We start from the raw sequence: 23272 nt of genomic DNA, 5'->3' as shown, positions 1-23272 counted from the left end.
TGGCCCCAACTCGAAACTAAGTTTGGAGTTAATACGTAAAAAGTGGGTTAGCAGGTCTGTGCTGTGACTCTTATGGAGCTGTGGCTTTGTTATAAAGGAATTGCCAGAAAGATGCAGTGTGTTGTTGCATCAAATCAGACAGAAAGAACAACTGCTGGGCTATCTGTTGAGTCAGATGGACCCGTATGAGGTACTGCTGGGATTGGGATGGGAAAAGAAATGAGAAGTGGAGCGTTGGGGGCCTAGGCAGGGTGTTAGATAGATCTCGGAATAGGCTTGCATTTTTTGTAAAAACAGACGTGTGTGGTTTAGATGAGAGGTGTCACAATTAATTGACGAACCGATAAATCAAATTAATCGACACCTAATTTGAGAATCGATTAATCATTAAGAGCAATTGCTTAACTTAAAATTGTCCAACTCATTTAATTTCAGTCTCTCCACAGTAAATATTCCCTGATTTCTGTAGTCATTCATGAAAGCAGTCTGATTATCTTTTGTGTTTAATAGTATTCAAAATAAGACATTTGCAAACATCTGCTTTTACTTTGGAACGCAACGAGCAACATTTGCCGCTATTTTCAGACATGTTATGGCCCAAACCAGTAACAGAATCATAATTAATTTAGGGGGAAAATAATTTAATCTACGACTAAAATAATCTTTATTTGCAGTTGTTGTATGAATAACCTGTAACTGACATGTTGTTGAACCTCAAACAGCCTCAGACGTATATATATATATATATATATATATATATATATATAAAATCCAACAAGTAGCCCTCTGCATTAATCAGTACCCAAGTAGCTCTCAGTTTCAAAAAGGTGGGCGAGTACATCATCACTCACTCATGTTCGATATTGTTTAATTGTTGGTTATTTGGTTTTGTTTCATCATTAACGGCCCCTTTCCAGCAGAATAATTTTTTTTCTACAGTTTTATGCATAGCACAGGTCAAAATAAGGCTGTGACAAAATGAGTCTGTGACATGGTTTAAGTTTGACATCTATGCGGTTTGTCGATTGAATGCAAAAGGCAATAAATGGCATAAGGCTTGCAAAATGGTTAGATTTGAAATTGCCGACAGTGTGATGTTGGTTTGTCAATTAATATTCGGGTTAGGGTTAGTAGTACCTGCCCACTTCAACTCAGCTGAAGGGCAACACGGCACCAATGCCATACAAATACAGCCTATAAAGTACACATATGTTGTGTTTTACAACAATGCTTAACTATGTTCATCATTTATGATGTAATAGTAGATGAAATAGTAAAGCTTTAAAGATATCTATTAAGCTAACTATAAATTGTACTGTTTGTATTCATTGTGCCATTCTTTTTGTCACTCACTGCTGTAACAAACCGGCTAGCATTGACATTAATGAATAATTGTTATCAATTATCGGCGCACATTCTATGAGCTCAGACACTGACGTTAGCAAAATGTCAGACATTGTAGAAAGCACACAGTTTTAACTGCTGCTTATTCATATGAACACAGTGAGTGACTTGATAAGAGTCATTCGTGTAATAGCAGCATAAAGGGGGGGGGGGGGGGGACGGGACATGTAATTGGCCTGGAGGAGGGTACAGAGTCCACCCCTCAGGTCAGTCTGGTGGCCATCCAGGCCACCCGAGGTGAGGTGCTTGCCTGAGCGGTTCAGGAGGTCGTCCAGGACGCCAAGCACCAGGGTCTTTACAGGGCCATTCAGGCGGACGGCCACGGTGCCGAACCCAATGGTAATGCAGGGGCCAGGCAATAGGGTTGGGTGGCAGCCGCTGGACGAACGGCGCCGGAGCGGGGTCGGGTGGCGGCCGCTGGACGAACGGCGCCGGAGCGGGGACGGGTGGCGGCCGCTGGACGAGCGCCGCCGGAGCGGGGTCGGGTGGCGGCCGCTGGACGAGCGCCGCCGGAGCGGGGACGGGTGGCGGCCGCTGGACGAGCGCCGCCGAAGCGGGGACGGGTGGCGGCCGCTGGACGAGCGCCGCCGGAGCGGGGACGGGTGGCGGCCGCTGGACGAGCGCCGCCGGAGCAAGAATGGGTGGCGGCCGCTGGACGAGCGCCGCCAGAGCGGGGACGGGTGGCGGCCGCTGGACGAGCGCCGCCGGAGCCGGAACGGGAGCCTGGCGCAGCTGCCGAGGAGCCGGAACGAGAGCCTGGCGCAGCTGCCGAGGAGCCGGAACGGGAGCCTGGCACAGCTGCCGAGGAGCCGGAACGGGAGCCTGGCACAGCTGCCGAGGAGTAGGAACGGGAGCCTGCCGCAGCTGCCGAGGAGCAGGAACGGGAGCCTGCCGCAGCTGCCGAGGAGCAGGAACGGGAGCCTGCCGCAGCTGCCGAGGAGCAGGAACGGGAGCCAGCCACAGCTGCCGAGGAGCAGGAACGGGAGGCTGCCACAGCTGCCGAGGAGCAGGAACGGGGCCTGCAGTCGCTTCCTCAGCCTGCCGCCATTGAGGTTTGGGAGTAGAGGGTACGGGAGTGGAAGAGTGGACAAGGTCTCGGGAAGGTGAACTAGGAAAAATGGCTGGTACTGAACATGGTGGCTAGGGGGCAGGTTTGACTAGACGTGACTTAATTGGAGCCGTGGAACAACGTGGGGGAACAGGTGAAAAATTAAGTGAACTGTGAACAGGGGAAAAACAACGAGGGGGCAAAATTTGACCTTTACTTGGGCGCCTCCGTTGGCCACCACGCGGCGGTCCCGGGTAGATGGCCAAACGGGTGCCCAAGAAAAGGTCCGAGGGAAAGGATTTGGACTCACTGGGGTTGGAAACGGGGAGATGTGACAAAAACTGACGAGTACGGGATAAACTAGGGAAGGAACCAGAAAAATCTAAATCTGTGTCAGATTCAGAATCAGACAGGAGGTTAACTAAATTGGGGCCATCTTCACAATCAGAAAAATCAGAATCTAAAGAAACGTGGATGTAAAATAGTAGGGAATGGTGAATAACTAGGACAAGTGGGGGGACCCGATGAAAAGGACAGAAAAGACTGAACGATAGGGCTTACTGGAGGAGGGTAGGTATGGATGGCAGGCTGAGGACGGTGGGAGGCAGTTTGGTGCTGTCCAGGGTGACGCCATGTTCTTCCCGCTGGGTCCTGTTCTGGTCGGTTCATTCTGTCATGAACGTGGTTAGGGCGAAGGCGAGGAACGCAAGGCAAGAACATGGTGGACCCAATTGCAGGGAAGCAGGCAGGCAAGGCAGGAGTGCGGGAATCTCAAAATAATAATATTTAATCACAATGATAAAAACAACTGGCGACTATGACATGGCAAAACATGTGACAACGACAATGAACCGACCAGAACTGAAAGAAACCAGGGAACTAAATACAAACAGACAATTGACGAGACAACGAGGAACACCTGGAGAAGACACGAGTGGCTGGAGAGAGCTGATTGGTCAACACAAAGTAGACGAGAACAGGTGGACACAACAACCTAATGAGCACACGACAAACATGGAACACAGGGAAACATGGAACAAAACTAAACACAACCCAAACCAAAACACAGACCATGACAATTGTCTTCTTTGGTGGCTCTGTGGTGACATCTTGTGTTGAATAAAGACGGAGATGTTTAAAGTTTGTAGAGTGGTTTTATCCCGGGCTCTTTCGCCATTTACCCGAACTGAAAAGATGTGCTTCGACCCGTTTTGCCGAAGCAGATTATACATATACCGGATTGCTTTAAGGCAAGAATAATCAACAATCAATTCCACCCGATCGACAGAGTTCTTACCAATCAATGAATTGACGAATGATTACTATTCCTACAGGAAGTTAAACTAGAAGAAAATATGGAGTTGGACATAATGCATTTGTTAACACAATGTACAGTGGGTACGGAAGGTTTTCAGACCCCCTTAAATTTTTCATCCTTTGTTATATTGTAGCCATTTGTTAAAATCATGCAAAAACACTACATTAATTAACTTCCACCACCAGCCAACCCAGCAGATTTCACCAACAAAGGAGTCTCCACCCTGCTGGGTACCGCGCCACTTGGCCAGCCAAGCTTTGATTTCGAATCATGAACAGCTTTCAAAATCATGCAGAGGACTTATCAATGTGAGAATGGGGACACAGACACGAAGGCATACATTTGGAATATATCCAGAATTTGCAAGGTATAAAACAGACATTTTATCTTCTGTTTAACAAACATCAAAGGCACGGCCACAAGTTCTGCTTGCAGTTCCTCTCAACGCCAGTGGGTGGTGCCTCACGCGCATGGGTGAATATTAACCACATAGTCTGCTTGAAGGGAGTGTCCCTCCAATGTTTTGGTGGGGGAAGGAGTCTTTTGAAGACAGGAATCAAGATTTGACGGGAAGGTGCTCATTAGGTTAAGGTCCACTTGACGTACCCCAGGCATTGTCCTAGTCGCCGTCTCACAGCAGAGCAGCGTGGAGGAGTGGGAGTTCTCAGGTGGTCACGAGTCTCTGTGACTCCTCAAAGTTGCGGCGTGCATGTCCGCTACAGCAGCATTGATCTGATATAGATTTTCATCTGACACAGTGTTTTATAATATTTTTATCAGATAATTACGTCACTTAAGAATTGTATGTTTTCAGTGTGTTCCCAAATAAGGGCACACCCACAATAAATGGCAGAAATGCATTGTGGACCAATAATGGACAGTCATTGCTATCAAACGGACAATGTAGCCTAAAGTATTATGTAAGTATTATATGTGCAATTTTGCTTGAATCCAGGAAAACTACACCAACAGTGACAGAGCATAATCACCCAAAAGCATCATCACTGTGTGTGTTCGGGTCTGAGAGGAAAATTTTTATCCGTCGTACATCTTGTTTTCTCATTTTAGTAAGTTTGCTAGTGATACGTTAAAAGACTACAAATTAGTCCACCCATCTGCACCCCATTGATTTAGTCAATGATGTACTGTATGCAATTCAGCAGCGTAATGCAGCCCTATGTGGGGCACAAGTCAGTGCAAACTGTAGGCCGGTCCCAAGCCCGGATAAATGCAGAGGGTTGCGTCAGGAAGGGAATCCAGCTTAAAACCTTGCCAAACAAATATGTCAACCTGCGGGGCGCCGTTGGAAATTCAGCTACTGTGGGTCGAAGTCAAAGAAGAAGAAGAGGTGGAAAGCGGGTTCTTCGGCAGAAAGAGAGAGAGGAAAGCACAGGGCCTAGAACTGAATGTGGGGACTATGACAGGAAAATCTCGGGAGTTGGTTGACATGATGATTAGGAGAAAGGTTGATATATTGTGTGTCCAGGAGACCAGGTGGAAAGGCAGTAAGGCTAGAAGTTTAGGGGCAGGGTTTAAATTATTTTACCATGGTGTAGATGGGAAGAGAAATGGAGTCGGGGTTATTTTAAAAGAAGAGTTGGCTAAGAATGTCTTGGAGGTGAAAAGAGTATCAGATCGAGTGATGAGGCTGAAATTTGAAATTGAGGGTGTTATGTATAATGTGATTAGTGGCTATGCCCCACAGGTAGGATGTGACCTAGAGGTGAAAGAGAAATTCTGGAAGGAGCTAGACGAATAAGTTCTGAGCATCCCAGACAGAGAGAGAGTCGCAATTGGTGCAGATTGTAATGGACATGTTGGTGAAGGTAATAAGGGTGATGAAGAAGTGATGGGTAAGTACGGTATCCAGGAAAGGAACTTGGAGGGACAGATGGTGGTAGACTTTGCAACAAGGATGCAAATGGCTGTAGTGAACACTTTTTTCCAGAAGAGGCACGAACATAGGGTGACCTACAAGAGCAGAGGTAGAAGCACGCAGGTGGATTACATCTTGTGCAGACGATGTCATCTGAAGGAGGTTACAACTGTAAGGTAGTGGTAGGGGAGAGTGTGGCTAGACAGCATAGGATGGTGGTGTGTAAAATGACTCTGGTGGTGGGGAGGAAGATTAGGAAGACAAAGGCAGAGAAGAGAACCATGTGGTGAAGCTGAGAGAGTACTTGGTGTATCTTCTGGCAGGAAAGGAGAGAAGGAGACTTGGTGGTGGAACCTCACAGTACAGGAAATCATACAAGGAAAAAGGTTAGCTAAGAAGAAGTGGGACACTGAGAGGACTGAGGAGAGGTGAAAGGAATACATTGAGATGCGACACAGGGCAAAGGTAGAGGTGGCAAAGGCCAAACAAGAGGCATATGATGACATGTATGGCAGGTTGGACACTAAAGAAGGAGAAAAGGATTTATACAGGCTGGCCAGACAGACAAAGTTGATGAGCCACACAATGAAGTTATGGGAAAGAGTAGTGGAGGCTAGACTCAGGCCAGAAGTGAATATTTGCGAGCAACAGTATGGTTTCATGCCTAGAAAGAGTACCACAGATGCATTATTTGCCTTGAGGATGTTGATGGAAAAGTACAGAGAAGGTCAGGAGGAGCTACATTGTGTCTTTGTAGATCTAGAGAAAGCCTATGACAGAGTACCCAGAGAGGAACTGTGGTACTGCATGCGGAAGTCTGGAGTGGCAGAGAAGTATGTTAGAATAATACAGGACATGTACGAGGGCAGCAGAACAGCGGTGAGGTGTGCTGTAGGTCTGACAGACGAATTTAAGGTGGAGGTGGGACTGCATCAGGGATCAGCCCTGAGCCCCTTCCTGTTTGCAGTGGTGATGGATAGGCTAACCGATGAGGTTAGACTGAAATCCCCGTGGACCATGATGTTTGCAGATGACATTGTGATCTGCAGTGAACTGCAGGGAGCAGCTGGAGGAACAGTTAGGAAGATGGAGGCATGCACTGGAAAGAAGAGAAATGAAGATTAGCCGAAGTAAAACAGAATATATGTGCATGAATGAGAGGAGTGGTGGGGGAAGAGTGAGGCTAGAGGGAGAAGAGAGAGCAAGGGTGGAGGACTTTAAATACTTGGGGTCAACCGTCCAGAGCAATGGTGAGTGTGGTCAGGAAGTGAAGAAACGGGTCCAAGCAGGTCGGAATGGGTGGAGGAAGGTGTCAGGTGTGTTATGTGACAGAAGAGTCTCTGCTAGGATGAAGGGCAAAGTTTATAAAACAGTGGTGAGGCCAGCCATGATGTACGGATGAGAGACAGTGGGACTGAGGAGACAACAGGAAGCAGAGTTGGAGGTGGCGGAAATGAAGATGTTGAGGTTCCGCTCTCGGAGTGACCAGATTGGATAAAATTAGAAATGAGCTCATCAGAGGGACAGCCAAGGTTCGATGTTTTGGAGACAAAGTTAGAGAGAGCAGACTTCAATGGTTTGGACACGTCCAGAGGATAAATAGTGAGAATATTGGTAGAAGGATGAAGAGGATGGAGCTGCCAGGCAAGAGAGCTTGAGGAAGACCAAAGAGAAGGTTGATGGATGTCGTGAGGGAAGACATGAGGGCAGTTGGTGTTCGAGAGGAGGATGCAGGAGATAGGCTTACATGGAAAAGGATGACGTGCTGTGGCGACCCCTAACGGGACAAGCCAAAAGGAAAAGAAGAAGCAATTCAGCAGCGTGGCAGATATTTGTGTCCTGGTCATTACGGTAATAATAAATGAAAATAATTACCTCGTGTAATCTAATAGTGTAAAATAACAGGCATTGCGTAATATGAAACATGCTCCAGAATTGGTATTGTTCAGTGAGACACTGACACGCAAAAGGTGACCGACCACTGACACAATCTAATGAGGTTGAATGCAAGCGCTATATCAAATATACCTTTGCCACTGTCAGAAAAATATTTCCAATAGGCTCTGATGTTTAGCAATTGGTTTACTGTTCTGAGTCTATTTTGCAGTGGTATACACTTATACTGCAATATACTGATACTTAGCAATATGAGAGAGCCTATTGGAAACTGTCCAATGGGATACATTGCTGTTGTTTAAAACCATGCATGTCTTGCGCTTGTAAAAGTACTGTTCCTAGGCAACACAAATAGCCTGAGAGAGGAAGCATAAACTCCTCAAAAGCGTCTAGTACATTTATACTTGTTTTTCTCTGTCACCATTTTGATCCATAGTGGGAGGTGTGGGAGTATATGTGGTATCAGGGACAAAATGTGATGCAAACATGCAGGTGGGCAACATGGTGACCTTGTGGTTACCACTTCTGCCTCACACTTCTGAAATTCGGGGTTAGAATCTCAGCTGGTGCCTCGGTTTGGAGTTTGACTATATCTGCCCTGTAATTGGGTGGCAAGCAGTCTATGGTGTAGCTTGCCTCTCACCCAAAGTCAGATGGGATAGAGTCCAGCTGACCCATGACATGAGGACAAGGCAATAAAAAAATGGATGGATGGACAAAAGAAAAACACAATAATCCCTGATAATAACAGTAGTAATTTGAAATGCATCAATTTCGTACTAAATTGTTATCACTCTTTGCATGTGTTTAGAACACTTATCTTCAAACATATTTAATCCATTGAGATTGTGGTATCCTGGCCACATGGATTGACCTAACATAAGAGCAAAGGGTGTTCTACCTGTGGCTGCGGTACACATTGAGGAGGATGATAACGAAGCCCAGGAAGTAACAGGCGAGGTAGGGGCTTCCAAACATCTTGGAGAGTTTCTGTGTCCGGTGCTCCCATCTTGCTACCTGAAGCAAGAAATATCAAGCGAGATGATAACAAAAGCATTCCTCTTTCCTCCCATCCCATCATAGTCAGCACTGTAGTTGAAACGTTGGGGGAATTTTCTCATTTTGAATGTTGTACAGGGTTCATTTGTCTGAATGAAAGAACAGGAACGATATATTGAAATGATTTGAAATGAATGAAACAATTACTGTACGGATGGCTTAGCTGCCAAACTCTAAATAACACTCTGTGGGTTGAGGAAGTGCGTAGAGGACTGGACGGCTGAGCTGGAAAGGAAAAGACGTCGTCACGGCAACGTGTTTCTTTTTCATTGGGGAGAAACGCATTAAAGTGAGAGAAAGGATAAAGAAAAGCTGAGCCGAAATAGACTTCATGTGGTGATAATAGACTGCATCTGGGTTTGCTCAGGTGCTGAATAAACTGAACTCTGATTCCATTATAACAGTATTACATATACAGAATAATGTTTTTAAAGCATGTTCGGAGCATGATTGTGTCCTTTAGTAACTAGTCTGTGAGACTGGACTGCCACTGTTGTTATTCATGTTTATTCACGCCGTGGGAGAACTGAAAGTCGATTTTTACAAACAACTGGAAAATTACCCAATGTGTTAGTAATGATGTGTGCTTGGTACGTTAACAAAACTGTCATGGATTAAATGCAGAAGCCAAATCACGTGCAATTGATGCAAAAATAAAAAATGCATTTATTTATAATACAATGGAACATACAATTTGTTAAAAAACAAACATGCCTCTGAAATCTCAGAACTGCAGTACAACAGCTTACCTTATGAGAACTCAGTTCAGTGAGACTCAACAGGTTTATGTGTATGTTCGGCTTTGTCGTTGGCTATTTTGCTCCTTTTTTTGCGACAGTACTGAAGTTGAAAGAAGGACTAGTGTCAACAATGGTTTTTAAGAGAAGAGTGTAATTGTGAGAGAATCTTCTTTGGACGTGGCAAAAGAGCCGTCACATGACAACGAGTAAGATGCAAAAAGTTTCAGAATTTAGTAGTAATGCACGAGGCGCTTCTATGACTCACTTTTTCATGTAATTGTGTTTACATATTTTGATTCTTTTAAGACCATAGAGTAGTCCTGTGAGATATGGACAAAATATGGACACAATTTTATATCCTGATCCTGTTTCGATTAACATTCAAGTATGCCTACCATTTAACCAGTTAAAATGCAACTAAATGTTTGAGTTTTTGGAACACAGGTTTGTCAGCTTGTTCTGCCATGAAATGAAACCTTTTGAAATAACTTGGATAACCTCCTGGACACCTCCCTGGTGAGGTGATCTGGGCACATCCCAATGGCAGGAGGCCCTGGGGATGCCTCGGGATCTGCCCGGAAGAGCTGGACGAACTGGCTGGGGAGCGGGAAGCCTGTGCTTCCTTGCTTAAATTGCTGCCCGCGACACCCGACGCCGGATAAGCGGAAAAAAATGGATGGATGGATGGATGACTTAACCTTTAGCTTTTTTTAATGGTTTTGTTTCACAGGTTGAGATTTAAGAAGACAAGTGCATCAACTTGACATGTACAGTATCCTATGTACCAATAAAGTACGGTGCCACATAAATATATATTTTTTTTTTTTTAAACTTGGTGGTTTTGGCGTAACTTCACGCTATCTCTGTACAATTCTTCATATCGTGACATTAAATGGTCTTCGAGTCCCTAGCAATGACTTGTTGGCGGCACATTTTGCATATTGCCATTTTCTGGTTGGTGTCTGACTTTTTAAAGCCAAAACATGGAATTACAGTTTCCTCTTTTCAGGACTAACTCTTTGGGTTCTGTTTCATCTCTTCTCTGCTAATCTTCCACGTGCGGCATGTTGTTTACATCCATTCTCCTCTTGCAGTTCTGTAAATGAGTACTTGCGGGTCATGCAAAAATGCTACCGCAAAGTAGTAGCCCTGCTGCAGGTCCATGAACCTTTATTCATTGTTCACACAATGTTAATATATTGTAGTGCACCTAACTAAAGTCACTCTTACACAAAACTCTTGATCTCAAAAATCACAAGAAATAAATGATTGCATATAGCCACAAATAAATAACTCTTTCCTGTAGGCCAGGCCTAAATGTTATGATGAATTGATATGAAGAACAAATCTCTATTTTACTATTCAATTGGAAGAAGAAAAACCTTCAAACAGAGTAGAATGACTTATTGATTTAACTCCATGCCTTGTAAAAATCTAATACTGTAGAATGATGCTCTTGTCAGTTGCAGTAGCACTGCTGTCAGTGTCAGCTGAGTGTAGAGATAAAATGGAGAGTGACACAAGTGACACTTTTCATCACCAAGATGTGTGTATAAAAGTGGTTCTAATGGTAAACTATATAAACTGTGTGTGTATAAAAAGTGTTGATCATTTACTTATTTGATAATCCTTAAGAAGGATCTAAAGGTCTATGGAGAACTCTCAAACTCAAACTTTTTAGTTGAAGATAAACATTAATATTCTAAATATTTGGTACTGAATATTAGCAGGCTAACTAGCTGTCAGACAAATGTAACAGATTTCCAAAGCAGGAAAAAGTGTTTTAAATTACATAGGGGGAAGGAGGGTGGGTGGTGGGCGTGACTATGTTTGCTTGGGCCCCAAATGGTCCAAGCCAGCCGCCACGGCTGCTCAGCATGACTACAAAAGTTGGATTAGCGGCTCATGCATCGATGAAGACGGCAGCTAATTCGCTGCGAGACCTAAGTCAATTGCACACATTGACGATTGACACTTCAAACATAAATTGCGGTAATTAATTTACATGCTTCAATTCAGCACCAAGCGGCATCGGGTCTTGTCTTCCCCGATGCACACGCAGCCAGGAAAGCCCTGAGCCTGACTGCTTAGAGCCAGCAGGGGCAGAATGCCAGATGGAAGCTTTTTATGAAACAGGAGAAAAACTTAACACTGTTCACACACCGCAGAATAAGTATGCTCACTTTGACTTTTATCAGGAAGGGCTTTTGAGTTTTGACACATGTAATTTTGATTCATCAGCGTGGCGAACGTTGGCAATATTCACTTCACTGCATTCTGTTTCAATAAGGCATTGGTGAGGTGGCAAACGGGCAGCGCGAACCCTGGATGCCCTACACCTCGAACGCTACATTCGTGTACCAACAGACTTAACCGAATACGAGAGCTATGTGCAAATCAGTGGTGATTCGAATTACCTTGCGAGTCAGCTTAAAAAAAAAATCAAATCCCAAATCGTAATTTTTGCATTTGAATCAAAATGAATCAAGAACTACATACTATACACTATTGGGCTAAAAGGAGCTTCCCTGAATTACTCAGTCGTTCACAATCAAAGATGGGGCAAGGTTCACCTCTTTGTGAACAAGTGTGTGGGAAAATAGTCAAACAGTTTAAGGACAATGTTCTTCAATGTACAATTGCAAGGAATTTAGAGATTTCATCATCTACGGTCCATAATATCATCAAAAGGTTCAGAGAATCTGGAGAAATCACTGCATATAAGCGGCAAGGCCGAAAAACAACATTGAATGCTCGTGTCCTTCGATCCCTCAGGCGGCACTGGATCAAAAACAGACATCAATGTGTAAAGGATATCACCACATGGGCTCAGGAACACTTCAGAAAACCAATGCCAGTAAATACAGTTTGGCGCTACATCCATAAATGCAACTTGAAACTCTACTATGCAAAGCAAAAGCCATTTCTCAACAACACCCAGAAACGCCGTCGACTTCTCTCTGAGAAACATATGCTGCCATCCAAGCAACGCTTTTTTCATGGACGCCCCTGCTTATTTCAGCAAGACAACGCCAAACCACATTCTGCACGTTACAACAGCGTGGCTTCGTTGTAAAAGAGTGCGGGGACTAGACTGGCCTGCCTGCAGTCCAGACCTGTCTCCTATTGAAAATGTGTGGCGCATTCTAAAGCGTAAAATCGACAACAAGGACCCCGGACTGTTGAACAGCTGAAGCTGTACATCAAGCAAGAATGGGAAAGAATTCCACCTACAAAGCTTCAACAATTAGTGTCCTCAGTTCCCAAACGTTTATTGAATGTTGTTAAATGTAACACAGTGGTAAACATGACCCTGTCCCAGCTTTTTTGGAACCTGTTGCAGCCATAACATTCTAAGTTAATGATCATTTGCTAAAAACAATAACCAGTTTATCAGTTTGAGCATTAAATACCTTGTCTTTGTTGTGTATTCAATTAAATATCGGTTGAATATGATTGGCAAATCATTGTATTCTGTTTTTATTTGTGGTTAACACAACATCCCAACTTCATTGGAATTGGGGTTGTAACAGGCTCCTTCTGCCTCCCCACCAGAACACTTAGATCTGACAATTGTTTTGATGTTACCAACAGAACTCATCAGATCATTGAATACACACCCTTGCCTGACAATAGAACTAAATGACAGCCTGTAAAAAAACAGGACTCTAGGTAATATTATACTGTCCAGGTATAGATCTAGCTGGTAGTTCCATCCATTAGCTTCATGTACAGCCGTGTTGAACACGGAAATGAATGCGAACACACGCTGAGCCAATCCATGAATTCATGTGTGGATGTATGCGGGCTCTCTGTAATGAAGTGAGACTGGGAACATCAACATTGATCGCATGCACACGCTGATCAAATCTGTCCCAATTAGAACAGTGCTGACTGAATATTCAAACATTTGGAGAGACATGAACAATTCGTGGACCACAATAGTGGCAAACAATCTCTTATTCTTCTTTAAAAAAAAAAAAAACAGCTCCAGATCCCTGCACAAGTTCACTTATTTTTAATGCAAAGTCAAAGCTGAACATTTAAGAGCAAACACAGTCCAGATCAGCAGAGTCCCACAACTTAACAGCTGAGAAGTTGTTTTGGTAAATACTGTTCCAAATCTTGGCGGCACAGTGAGCGACTGGTTAGCACATCAGCCTCTCAGTTCTGAGGACCGGGATTCAAATCCCGGCCCCGCCTCTGTGGAGTTTGCATGTTCTCCCCGTGCCTTCGTGGGTTTTCTCCGGGCACTCCGGTTTCCTCCCACATCCCAAAAACATGCATGGTAGGTTGATTGAAGACTCTAAATTGCCCTTCGGTGTGAATGTGTGCGCGAATGGTTGTTTGTTTCTGTGTTCTGCGATTGGCTGGCGACCAGTTCAGAGTGTACCCCGCCTCTCGCCTGAAGACTGCTGGGATAGGCTCCAGCACGGCCGCGACCCTAGCCAGCCAAATTCTTTGAGGACCCCAAAAAGGTCCATGGAATCAGCCCCAATTTAAAAGGTATCAGATTCTGAAATCAGTCAAGAAATGTCCTCAATTTGTATGGTTTATGGCCTCGTTTAGAGTAAGCTTTACTACTTTTAAATTCCAAATAACTACAATTCCCTACTACAAGTCCCTAAAATTATGACATCTCCCTAGCACCAACAAACATTTGCATATCGGGTTTTAGATGGACATTGTCCTCTATTCCCATTATTTGAGTTACAAGCATAGTCACGGAGGAAATTAAATTCGTAAGTCAAGGTACAACTGTACAATCAAAATTTTAAGGTAGTACAGTCTTCTTCTTTTCCTTTCGGTTTGTCCCTTTAGGGGTCACCACAGCACGGCATCGTTTTCCATGTAAGCTTATCTCCTACATCCTCCTCTCGGACACCAACTGCCCTCATGTCTTCCCTCACGACATCCATCAACCTTCTCCTCTAGCTCTCTTGCCTGGCAGCTCCATCCTCATCATCCTTTTACCAATATACTCACTATTTCTCCTCTGGACGTGTCCAAACCATCGAAGTCTGCTCTCTCCAACTTTGTCTCCAAAACATCAAACCGTGGCTGTCCCTCTGATGAGCTCATTTTAAATTTTATCCAACCTGGTCACTCCGAGAGCGAACCTCAACATCTTCATTTCCGCCACCTCCAACTCTGCTTCTTGTTGTCTCTTCAGTGCCACTGTCTCTAATCCGTACATCATGGCTGGCCTCACTGCTGTTTTATAAACTTTGCCCTTCATCCTAGCAGAGACTCTTCTGTCACATAACACAACTGACACTTTCCTCCACACGTTCCGACCTGCTTGGACCAGTTTCTTCACTGTGGACGGTTGACCCCAAGTATTTAAAGTCCTCCACCCTTGCTCTCTCTTCTCCCTGTAGCCTCACTCTTCCCCCACCACCACTCTCATTCATGCACATATATTCTGTCTTGCTTTGGCTATTCTTCATTTCTCTTCTTTCCAGTGCATACCTCCATCTTTCTAACTGTTTCTTCATCTGCTCCCTGCTTTCACTGCAGATCACAATGTCATCTGCAAACATCATGGTCCACGGGGATTTCAGTCTAACCTCATCGGTTAGCCTATCCATCACCACTGCAAACAGGAAGGGGGTCATGGCTGATCCCTGATGCAGTCCCACCTCCACCTTAAATTCATCTGTCAGACCTAGAGCACACCTCACCACTGTTCTGCTGCCCTCGTAAATGTCCTGTATTATTCTAACATACTTCTCTGCCACTCCAGACTTCCTCATGCAGTACCACAGTTCCTCTCTGGGTACTCTGTCACAGGCTTTCTCTAGATCTACAAAGACACAATGTAGCTTCTTCTGACCTTCTCTGTACTTTTCCATCAACATCCTCAAGGCAAATAATGCATCTGTGGTACTCTTTCTAGGCATGAAACCATACTGGTGCTCGCAAATACTAACGTCTGTCCTGAGTTTAGCCTCCACTACTCTTTCCCATAACTTTATTGTGTGGCTCATCAACTTTATTCCTCTTTAGTTCCCACAGCTCTGCACATCACCCTTGTGCTTAAAAATGGGCACCAGCACACTTTTCCTCAGGCATCTTCTCACGCGCTAGAATTCAATTGAACAAGCCGGTAAAAAACTCCACAGCCACCTCTCCTAGATGCTTCCATACCTCCACATGAATGTCATCAGGACCAACTGCCTTTCCATTTTTCATCCTCTTTAATGCCTTTCTAACTTCCCCCTTACTAATCACTGCCACTTCCTGGTACACCACACTTGCCTCTTCGACTCTCCCTTCTCTCTCATTCTCCTCAATCATCGACTTCTCGAAGTATTCTTTCCATCGAGCTAGCACACTACTGGCACCAGTCAACATATTTCCATCTCTATCCTTAATCACCCTAACCTTCTGCACATCCTTCCCATCTCTATCCCTCTGTCTGGCCAGCCTGTATAGATCCTTTTCTCCTTCTTTAGTGTCCAACCTGCCATACATGTCATCATATGCCTCTTGTTTGGACTTTGCCACCTCTACCTTTGCCCTGTGTCGCATCTCAATGTATTCCTTTCACCTCTCCTCGGTCCTCTCAGTGTCCCACTTCTTCTGAGCTAACCTCTTTCCTTTCCTGTAGTGTGAGGTTCCACCACCAAGTCTCCTTCTCTCCTTTCCTGCCAGAAGATACACCAAGTACTCTCCTGCCTGCCTCTCTGATCACCTTGGCTGCAGTGGTCCATTCTTCTGGAAGCTCCTCCTGTCCACCGAGAGCCTGTCTCACCTCTTCCCGAAAAGCTGCACAACAGTCGTCCTGTCTCAGCTTCCAACACATGGTTCTCTCCTCTGCCTTTGTCTTCCTAATCTTCCTCCTCACCACCAGAGTCATCTTACACACCACCATCCTATGCTGTCTCGCTACACTCTCCCCTACCACAACCTTACAGTCGGTAACCTCCTTCGGATTACATCGTCTGCACAAGATGTAATCCACCTGTGTGCTTCTACTTCTGCTCTTGTAGGTCACCCTATGTTCCTCCCTCTTCTGGAAAAAAAGTGTTCATTACAGCTATTTGCATCCTTTTTGCAAAGTCTACCACCATCTGTCCCTCCAAGTTCCTTTCCTGAATGCCGTACATACCCATCACTTCTTCATCACCCCCATTTCCTTCACCAACATAAAATAATTTAAACCCTGCCCCTAAACTTCTAGCCTTACTGCCTTTCCACCTGGTCTCCTGGACACACAATATATCAACCTTTCTCCTAATCATCATGTCAACCAACTCCTGAGATTTTCCTGTCATAGTCCCAACATTTAAAGTCCCCACATTCAGTTCTAGGCTCTGTGCTTTCCTCTTCTCTTTCTGCCGAAGAACCCGCTTTCCACCTCTTCTTCTTCTTCGACTTCCACCCACAGTAGCTGAATTTCCAACGGTGCCCTGCAGGTTGACGGCGCCGGGGGCAGACATTGTTAACCCGGGCCCCGACCGATCCGGTATGGAATTCTTTGGATGAACGCTCATATTTGTTTGGCAAAGTTTTAAGCCGGATGCCCTTCCTGACGCAACCCTCTGCATTCATCCGGGCATGGGACCGGCCTACAGTTTGCACTGGCTTGTGCCCCCCATATGGCTGCATTCCACCTGCAGTACAGTGATAAATTGTAATCACCCAATTTAAAAAAAATAAAATAAAATACAAAAAAACACAAAAAAGACCACTAATATAAATAAACTGAGCAATATATATATATATGCCAAACAGAATGAAAAACAAGCTGTGAGGCCAAAGGGGACAACAAGGTGAGCTCAGCGTATTGCCTGCCATCTCCCAGTGCATTTACAGCTTTCTGAAGGGCAGGACACAGCAGGTGAGGCTGGGGGAGGCCACCTCATCCACACGCAGCATCAGCACTAGATCGTGTACTATCTAGATGAACGACTGCACCTCAACGCACCCGGCTGTCAAACTCCTGAAGTTTGCAGATGACACCACTGTCATCCCAGTCACCAGCTCTTCCGGTTCCTTCCCTCAGGTAGGCGCTACCAATCAATGCAAACTAGAACTAGCAGACATTCCAACAACTTCTTAAACAGCTAACCTACAATTCCATTGCAACATGCTGCCAATTTATTTTTTTGTCTTGGGTTTGTTGTCACATTTCTGTCGGGCCAATTGTACATTACTCGTGCACTCACTGTAGTAGTCTCGCCACGCTGCACTATTTGCATATCTGTTGTTGACCAATACTGGCCACGCATGCCAGAGTAGCATCTGCACTACTTGCACACTGACTGAGGAGTATCTGCAACATTTGCACAATAGACATTGTCCCAGATTAATTGTACCGGTGACGGTTTTTCTCAATGTCTTTATGTCTCAAAAGTGTTCTCTGCCAATTGACTGTCTGTTGTCGTACTAGAGCGTCTCCAACTATCCATCCATCCATTTCCTGAGCCGCTTCTCCTCACTAGGGTCGCGGGAGTGCTGGAGCCTATCCCAGCTATCATCGGGCAGGAGGCGGGGTACACCCTGAACTGGTTGCCAGCCAATCGCAGGGCACATATAAACAAACAACCATTCGCACTCACATTCGCATCTACGGGCAATTTAGAGTTTTCAATTAACCTACCATGCATGTTTTTGGGATGTGGGAGGAAACCGGAGTGCCCGGAGAAAACCCACGCAGGCACGGGGAGAACATGCAAACTCCACACAGGCGGGGTCGGGATTGAACCCCAGACCTCAGAACTGTGAGGCAGACGCTTTAACCAGTCGTCCACCGTTCCACCGTCTCCAACAACCGGAGACAAATTCCTTGTGTGTTTTTTGGACATACTTGGCAAATAAAGATGATTCTGATTCTGATAAACAAAACCCTTACAGTAGCAACAACAAACTGATGGAAGAAAAGTGCTGCCTTGACATGGTTTCCAAAGCATCCCACAAACTTCAGCCTGAAGCGTGCGGGTACGTCAGGTCAGATGAGTCTTTAATCAGCGTTGACCAAGGCAACTGAATAAAACCATCACACCAAAGTAAGTCGTAAATTTATTGCTTACATAATTGATATCCATGAGAACTGTATCGCTTAACTGATTGAAGCAAATACACAATATGCTTAAACATTTGATCACTGCTACAGATCTTTCCATTTGGCAGTCATTTGAGGTTATGCTTCAACAACTAACCAAAGATACATGAATACTGCAAGCATATTATGCTTGTTTTATCAGTCAAAGGTTGACTCTTCAGATCAGTCTATGAAAGCTTTAGGTACACCTGGAAAGATAATGCAATCCAATACAAGGGTGCATTAATTGGAGGGGGGTTGCTGATTTTCCTCCTTTCAACTGGCAACAGCAAGCGACTGGGACAGAATGAGCTGATGAGTTGGTTCCTGTGGATTTAGGTAGCCTTGATGACCGAGAAATTTCATATGCAGGTAGAAGGTCAGGTGATGCTTAATATGTTGCTTGCTTCATCGCCACATATGGACAGGATGGGAAGCATGAACAAGCGCATCTATTTGCTCAGCTAAGGCTGTGACCTCTGCTCGATAGGGTAAAACAAGGGAAAGACATTTTGTTCACAATTGGAAGAAGAACAGAGGCATCCAGGGTCATCTGCTAGTCGGTGTGTCACAATTTAGATAAGTCTAGGGTTGCACTTCTTAATCAATAAAATATTTACGGATTAGATTATTAGACCCTTTATTTTCATCCATCCATTTTCTATGCTGCTTGTCCTCATTGGGGTCGTGGCTCGTGGGTGGGGTGGAACCTATCCCATCTGACTTTGAGTGAGAGGCTGCGTAAACTCTGTACTGGTTGCCACTCAATCATCCCTTATTCCCCCTTGAACCACATTCAGACAGATTATCGTTATGTGGCTTTACCAAGAAATTCTTGACCATTGTATGCTTTAAAATTTGAGGAAAGTTCCCAATATGCTTCAAAAGACAGACCGTTATTCAAGTTCACACTAAAAGCACAGTGGTGAACTTTGAAGCCAAGAATGGTATATACTATCTACTGTATGTACTGTATGCTGGTGTATAATGTATATCTCAGTCATTAAGGACTAGAGGGGCAAAGGTTGGACTTATGCTGCGGCCAAAAATATAAATTCTGAATAGTGATTAAAGTAATACTAGTCGGCTTATTAGTGAGCACTATCAAAACCCCTTGAGCAAAGAAAGAGTAAAATGTAATATAATAACTCACTGGACCTGGCAGGCAGACAGACAGGCGTCAAACCTTCTGTAGGCTTTAAGCTTGGTGTCATTGGCTGAATTTTAAGTTGAAGGGTGTTTCGCTTTGGAGGTTTCATTGCCTTGTATAGAAAGAGAACAGAAGCATACTGTATTTCTAAGTTTTGTGTGAAGGTTGACTGAAGACTCTAAATTGCCCATAGGTGTGAATGTGAGTGCGAATGATTGTTTGTTTATATGTGCCCTGCGATTGGCTGGCAACCAGTTCAGGGTGTACCCCACCTATCGCCCGAGGATCGCTGGGATAGGCTCCAGCACGCCCGTGACCCTAGTGAGGATAAGCAGTACACAAATTGGATAAATGGATGGTTTACAGAGCTGCCAATCTATAAAAATTAATGTCCAGAACATCCATCCATTATCTGAGCCGCTTCTCCTCACAAGGGTCGCGGGAGCACTGCAGCCTATCCCAGCTATCATCGGGCAGGAGGCGGGGTACACCCTGAACTGGTTGCCAGCCAATCGCAGGGCACATATAAACAAACAACCATCCGCACTCACATTCACACCTACAGGCAATTTAGAGTCTTCAATTAACCGACCATGCATGTTTTTGGGATGTGGGAGGAAACCGGAGTGCCCGGAGAAAACCCACGCAGGCACAGGGAGAACATGCAAACTCCACGCAGTCGGGACCGGGGATTGAACCCCGGTCCTCAGAACTGTGAGGCAGACGGTCTAACCAGACCACCGTGCCGCCATGTCCAGAACAATTTGCCCAAATTTTTCTGAATTCCCATATTTTCAAAATTTTGTCAAGTACATTTCCATGCCGTTTTTGCTTGTACTACCAGATACAGTATTTTGAATGGTATTTTGTCCACTGGATATTTGTGTCTTAATGTATTCTTATTTCTATTATTTTCTAAACTTTACATCCATCTAGTCGGCTTGATCGGTATTGGCCGGTAATTAGCATTTTATGCTGATTGGCCAATCGGCTTTCATGTTAAAATTCGCCGAGCCGATCAATGACGTCATCGATCGGCTGCGCAAAAGACATTTATTCCGCATCGCCGTAGCGTATGAATCCAAAAGCTAGTTTATTTTTAGCCTTGTTACGTGTCTTGTGGCGTAGTACTGTAACTATCTGACGGCCAATAATGTTTTTTCAATCTTGTCGGTGAAAAAACACGTCGTCGGTTTGGGACTATTTTGCGGTGTCTCAGACAAACAACACGTAAATTATTCGCAGTCTGTGCACAAGTGAAGTACGTCATGGTGAACGTCATCTAAATGCTTCAACACAACAAATTTGGTCGGGCACCTGAAGAATGTGCACAAGGAGGAGCATGCCGTGTTCTAGCAACGCAACGTGGGGGAAGAAAAAAACCCAAAACAATATATAAGGAAAAGCCAAACGGAAGCAAACTCTGGACAACACCCGTTCATATAGTGAGAAAGTTAGAGTAAGCATGTCATTAACAGTATTTGATTAAATAATTTAATTGTAATAAAGTAATTGAATTACAGTAAGTTAGCACCCATTATTTCTGTCACGTTGTAATGTTGATTTGACCTAAACTTATGTCAGTGACCAATCCTTGAATGCCCCTAGAAGTCATTCATGTTTTAACTTTTGTCTAAAAACCAATAAATACTTTAAGATACTCCGTATACAGTACACAAGTATATACAATAAATGAACAAGTCATGTAAATAGACACATTGCTCCATCTTGCGATCATTCATCTCATATTATTTTAACAAAAACTACTCTAACAGAATCTGTCATTAACGAGATATACAATTTTGTCAATATCGTACAACACTAATCGAACTAGCTGATTAAACCCATCTACTTTCACGAGGCGCTGGTGATGACCTTGGATGGGGGTTTTTTTGTCCCCAAACTGCTTTCAAGTGGCGTCATCAAGTCTCTCCAAATCAACAATATTTTAAAACTCTATTGATGCTTTTCACACTTGAAATGTCAGCCTAGATGAAACAAGAAAGAACAGGCTGACCACTCGGTTCCTAATACCTGAAATGTCAGCTTGACATCAATCTAACGCTCGTCTCCAATCTAATGAGATCTACGAAGGAGATGATTTGACTGAAAGCGTTTATTTATATGTGCCAGGGCTGGTTCGTGGGCAACCTGCTACTCTTCTGTGAGTGGAGAGAATGAAGTGAGGAGCTGAATGGAACAACAACTTCTTCAGAAAGAGTGGTAAGTTGGCCGTGAAGGCTAGTTTTCATCACCCACACTAGTCTCCTACTATTGCGCATGTCTGTTTCCAGGAAACTATTCACTCATCTTTATAACACGAAATATGAATGGATCCTTGAATTCAATTTTTTTTTTTAAAAGTGCCCTTATCTGTATTTTGTGCCACAGCATTTTAATTTGATTTTAATCAGAGAGAATTCCAAGTCAGGAAGCAATTAGAGTGTATAATGAATCAATCAGTCACTTGTTAATTACTTTAAATCATTAAAATCTAAGTTTTCAAGCAGAGCAAGGCTATCAGTCACAAAGATAATTGCAGCATGTGATTCAAAGTAATTGTCTTTTAGTTCTCCAATTTGGTTTCTCACTGGAACACAAATATCCTTCAGACAAAATTTTGTCATAAAAAGTAATAAAAATGTCAAAATAAAAATTAAAGTGAAATCTCCATTATTTTCCAACCATTATCCGTTGTAGAGGTTTAAAACATGATTGGGCAGCAAACAGATTTTCAAATCCACATTACGCAATTTTCAAAAACACTCCTTATGACTGGCCAAAAAAAGAACTGGTATCAGAAGAAGGCTGAGGAGCTCGAGAAGGTTTTGCCATAGATAAAAAGGTATTAGGTGCAATGGGGGAGCAACACTGTAACAGGTATAAATGTTTGCAACACCCGTGAAGGGGCTGTCAGATTATCGTATCATATTTCTTGTAATGTGTGCGAACCTCTATGTAAAGGACAAAATTCCTTAAGCTTACAGAAAATTCATCATTGGGGCAAATGTATAATAATCAACAGAATATGAGGGTTTTTACACAATAATTATTGTAATGATGCTTAATAACATAACTGCTATATTAATATAATTTATGTCAAGCAATTGTTATTTAACACAGAAACATTACTGGAGAAATGCAGATAAACACTGACCCACACACAAAGCTGCAGAGAGTCTACGGGAACGCTTATCGTTTTAGAAGGTGTCTCGACATAACGGAAGATCATCATTAACACTGCCGGACATGCTTCAGTGCTGCTGTTGTGGTGAGCAATGCAGTTCAAATGGGCTCTGCCCTTTATGTTTGTGTGTGAACAACGGTTTAAAAATAGCTCAATCCTTTCTTGAAAGGGGCAATTCTGTATGCAAGATTTAAAACTGCTAGCAATAATTGAATGTAGTCTCATTCCAGTGCTCCCGCCAGCTCGCGTCTCTTCACAATGAAACAAAGGAACAAATGCAAGTAAAGAGCAATGTTTAGCTTGATTTTCTACAACTGCAGTATTGTATGTTAAAACATCACAGCAATTAATTCTGGGTACCCATAATGCTTTATGCTGACTACATTGACAGAACTGTGAGTGTGAGGAATAGTGCGGTTAACCCAGGAAATCGCCTGTGCATACCATGTCCGCATGGGCTGTTGTTCACATCATTTAAGCAGGGCTTGTGTTGTGTGTGTTCGTGTGTCTGTGTGTGTGTGTATGAATGGCGACCTCAAGTCGAC

At 44.0% G+C, this 23272-nt stretch overlaps 1 protein-coding gene across 3 annotated transcripts in view; it reads right to left on the bottom strand.

Annotated features, from left to right (window-relative positions):
* Window positions 1-23272, bottom strand: part of pemt (phosphatidylethanolamine N-methyltransferase) — a 51745-nt gene that overhangs the window by 25257 nt on the left and 3216 nt on the right. For all 3 annotated transcript variants that reach the window (XM_061755651.1, XM_061755652.1, XM_061755653.1), the window contains one exon: window positions 8444-8559. In XM_061755651.1, coding sequence (XP_061611635.1) covers window positions 8444-8559 — 116 coding nt within the window. The remainder of the gene's footprint in view (window positions 1-8443; window positions 8560-23272) is intronic.

Source organism: Phyllopteryx taeniolatus, chromosome 19, assembly GCF_024500385.1.
Source record: "Phyllopteryx taeniolatus isolate TA_2022b chromosome 19, UOR_Ptae_1.2, whole genome shotgun sequence".
NCBI lineage: Eukaryota > Metazoa > Chordata > Actinopteri > Syngnathiformes > Syngnathidae > Phyllopteryx > Phyllopteryx taeniolatus.
The sequence above is the reverse complement of the archived record's forward strand: the minus strand, read 5'-3'. Positions and strand labels throughout refer to the sequence as shown.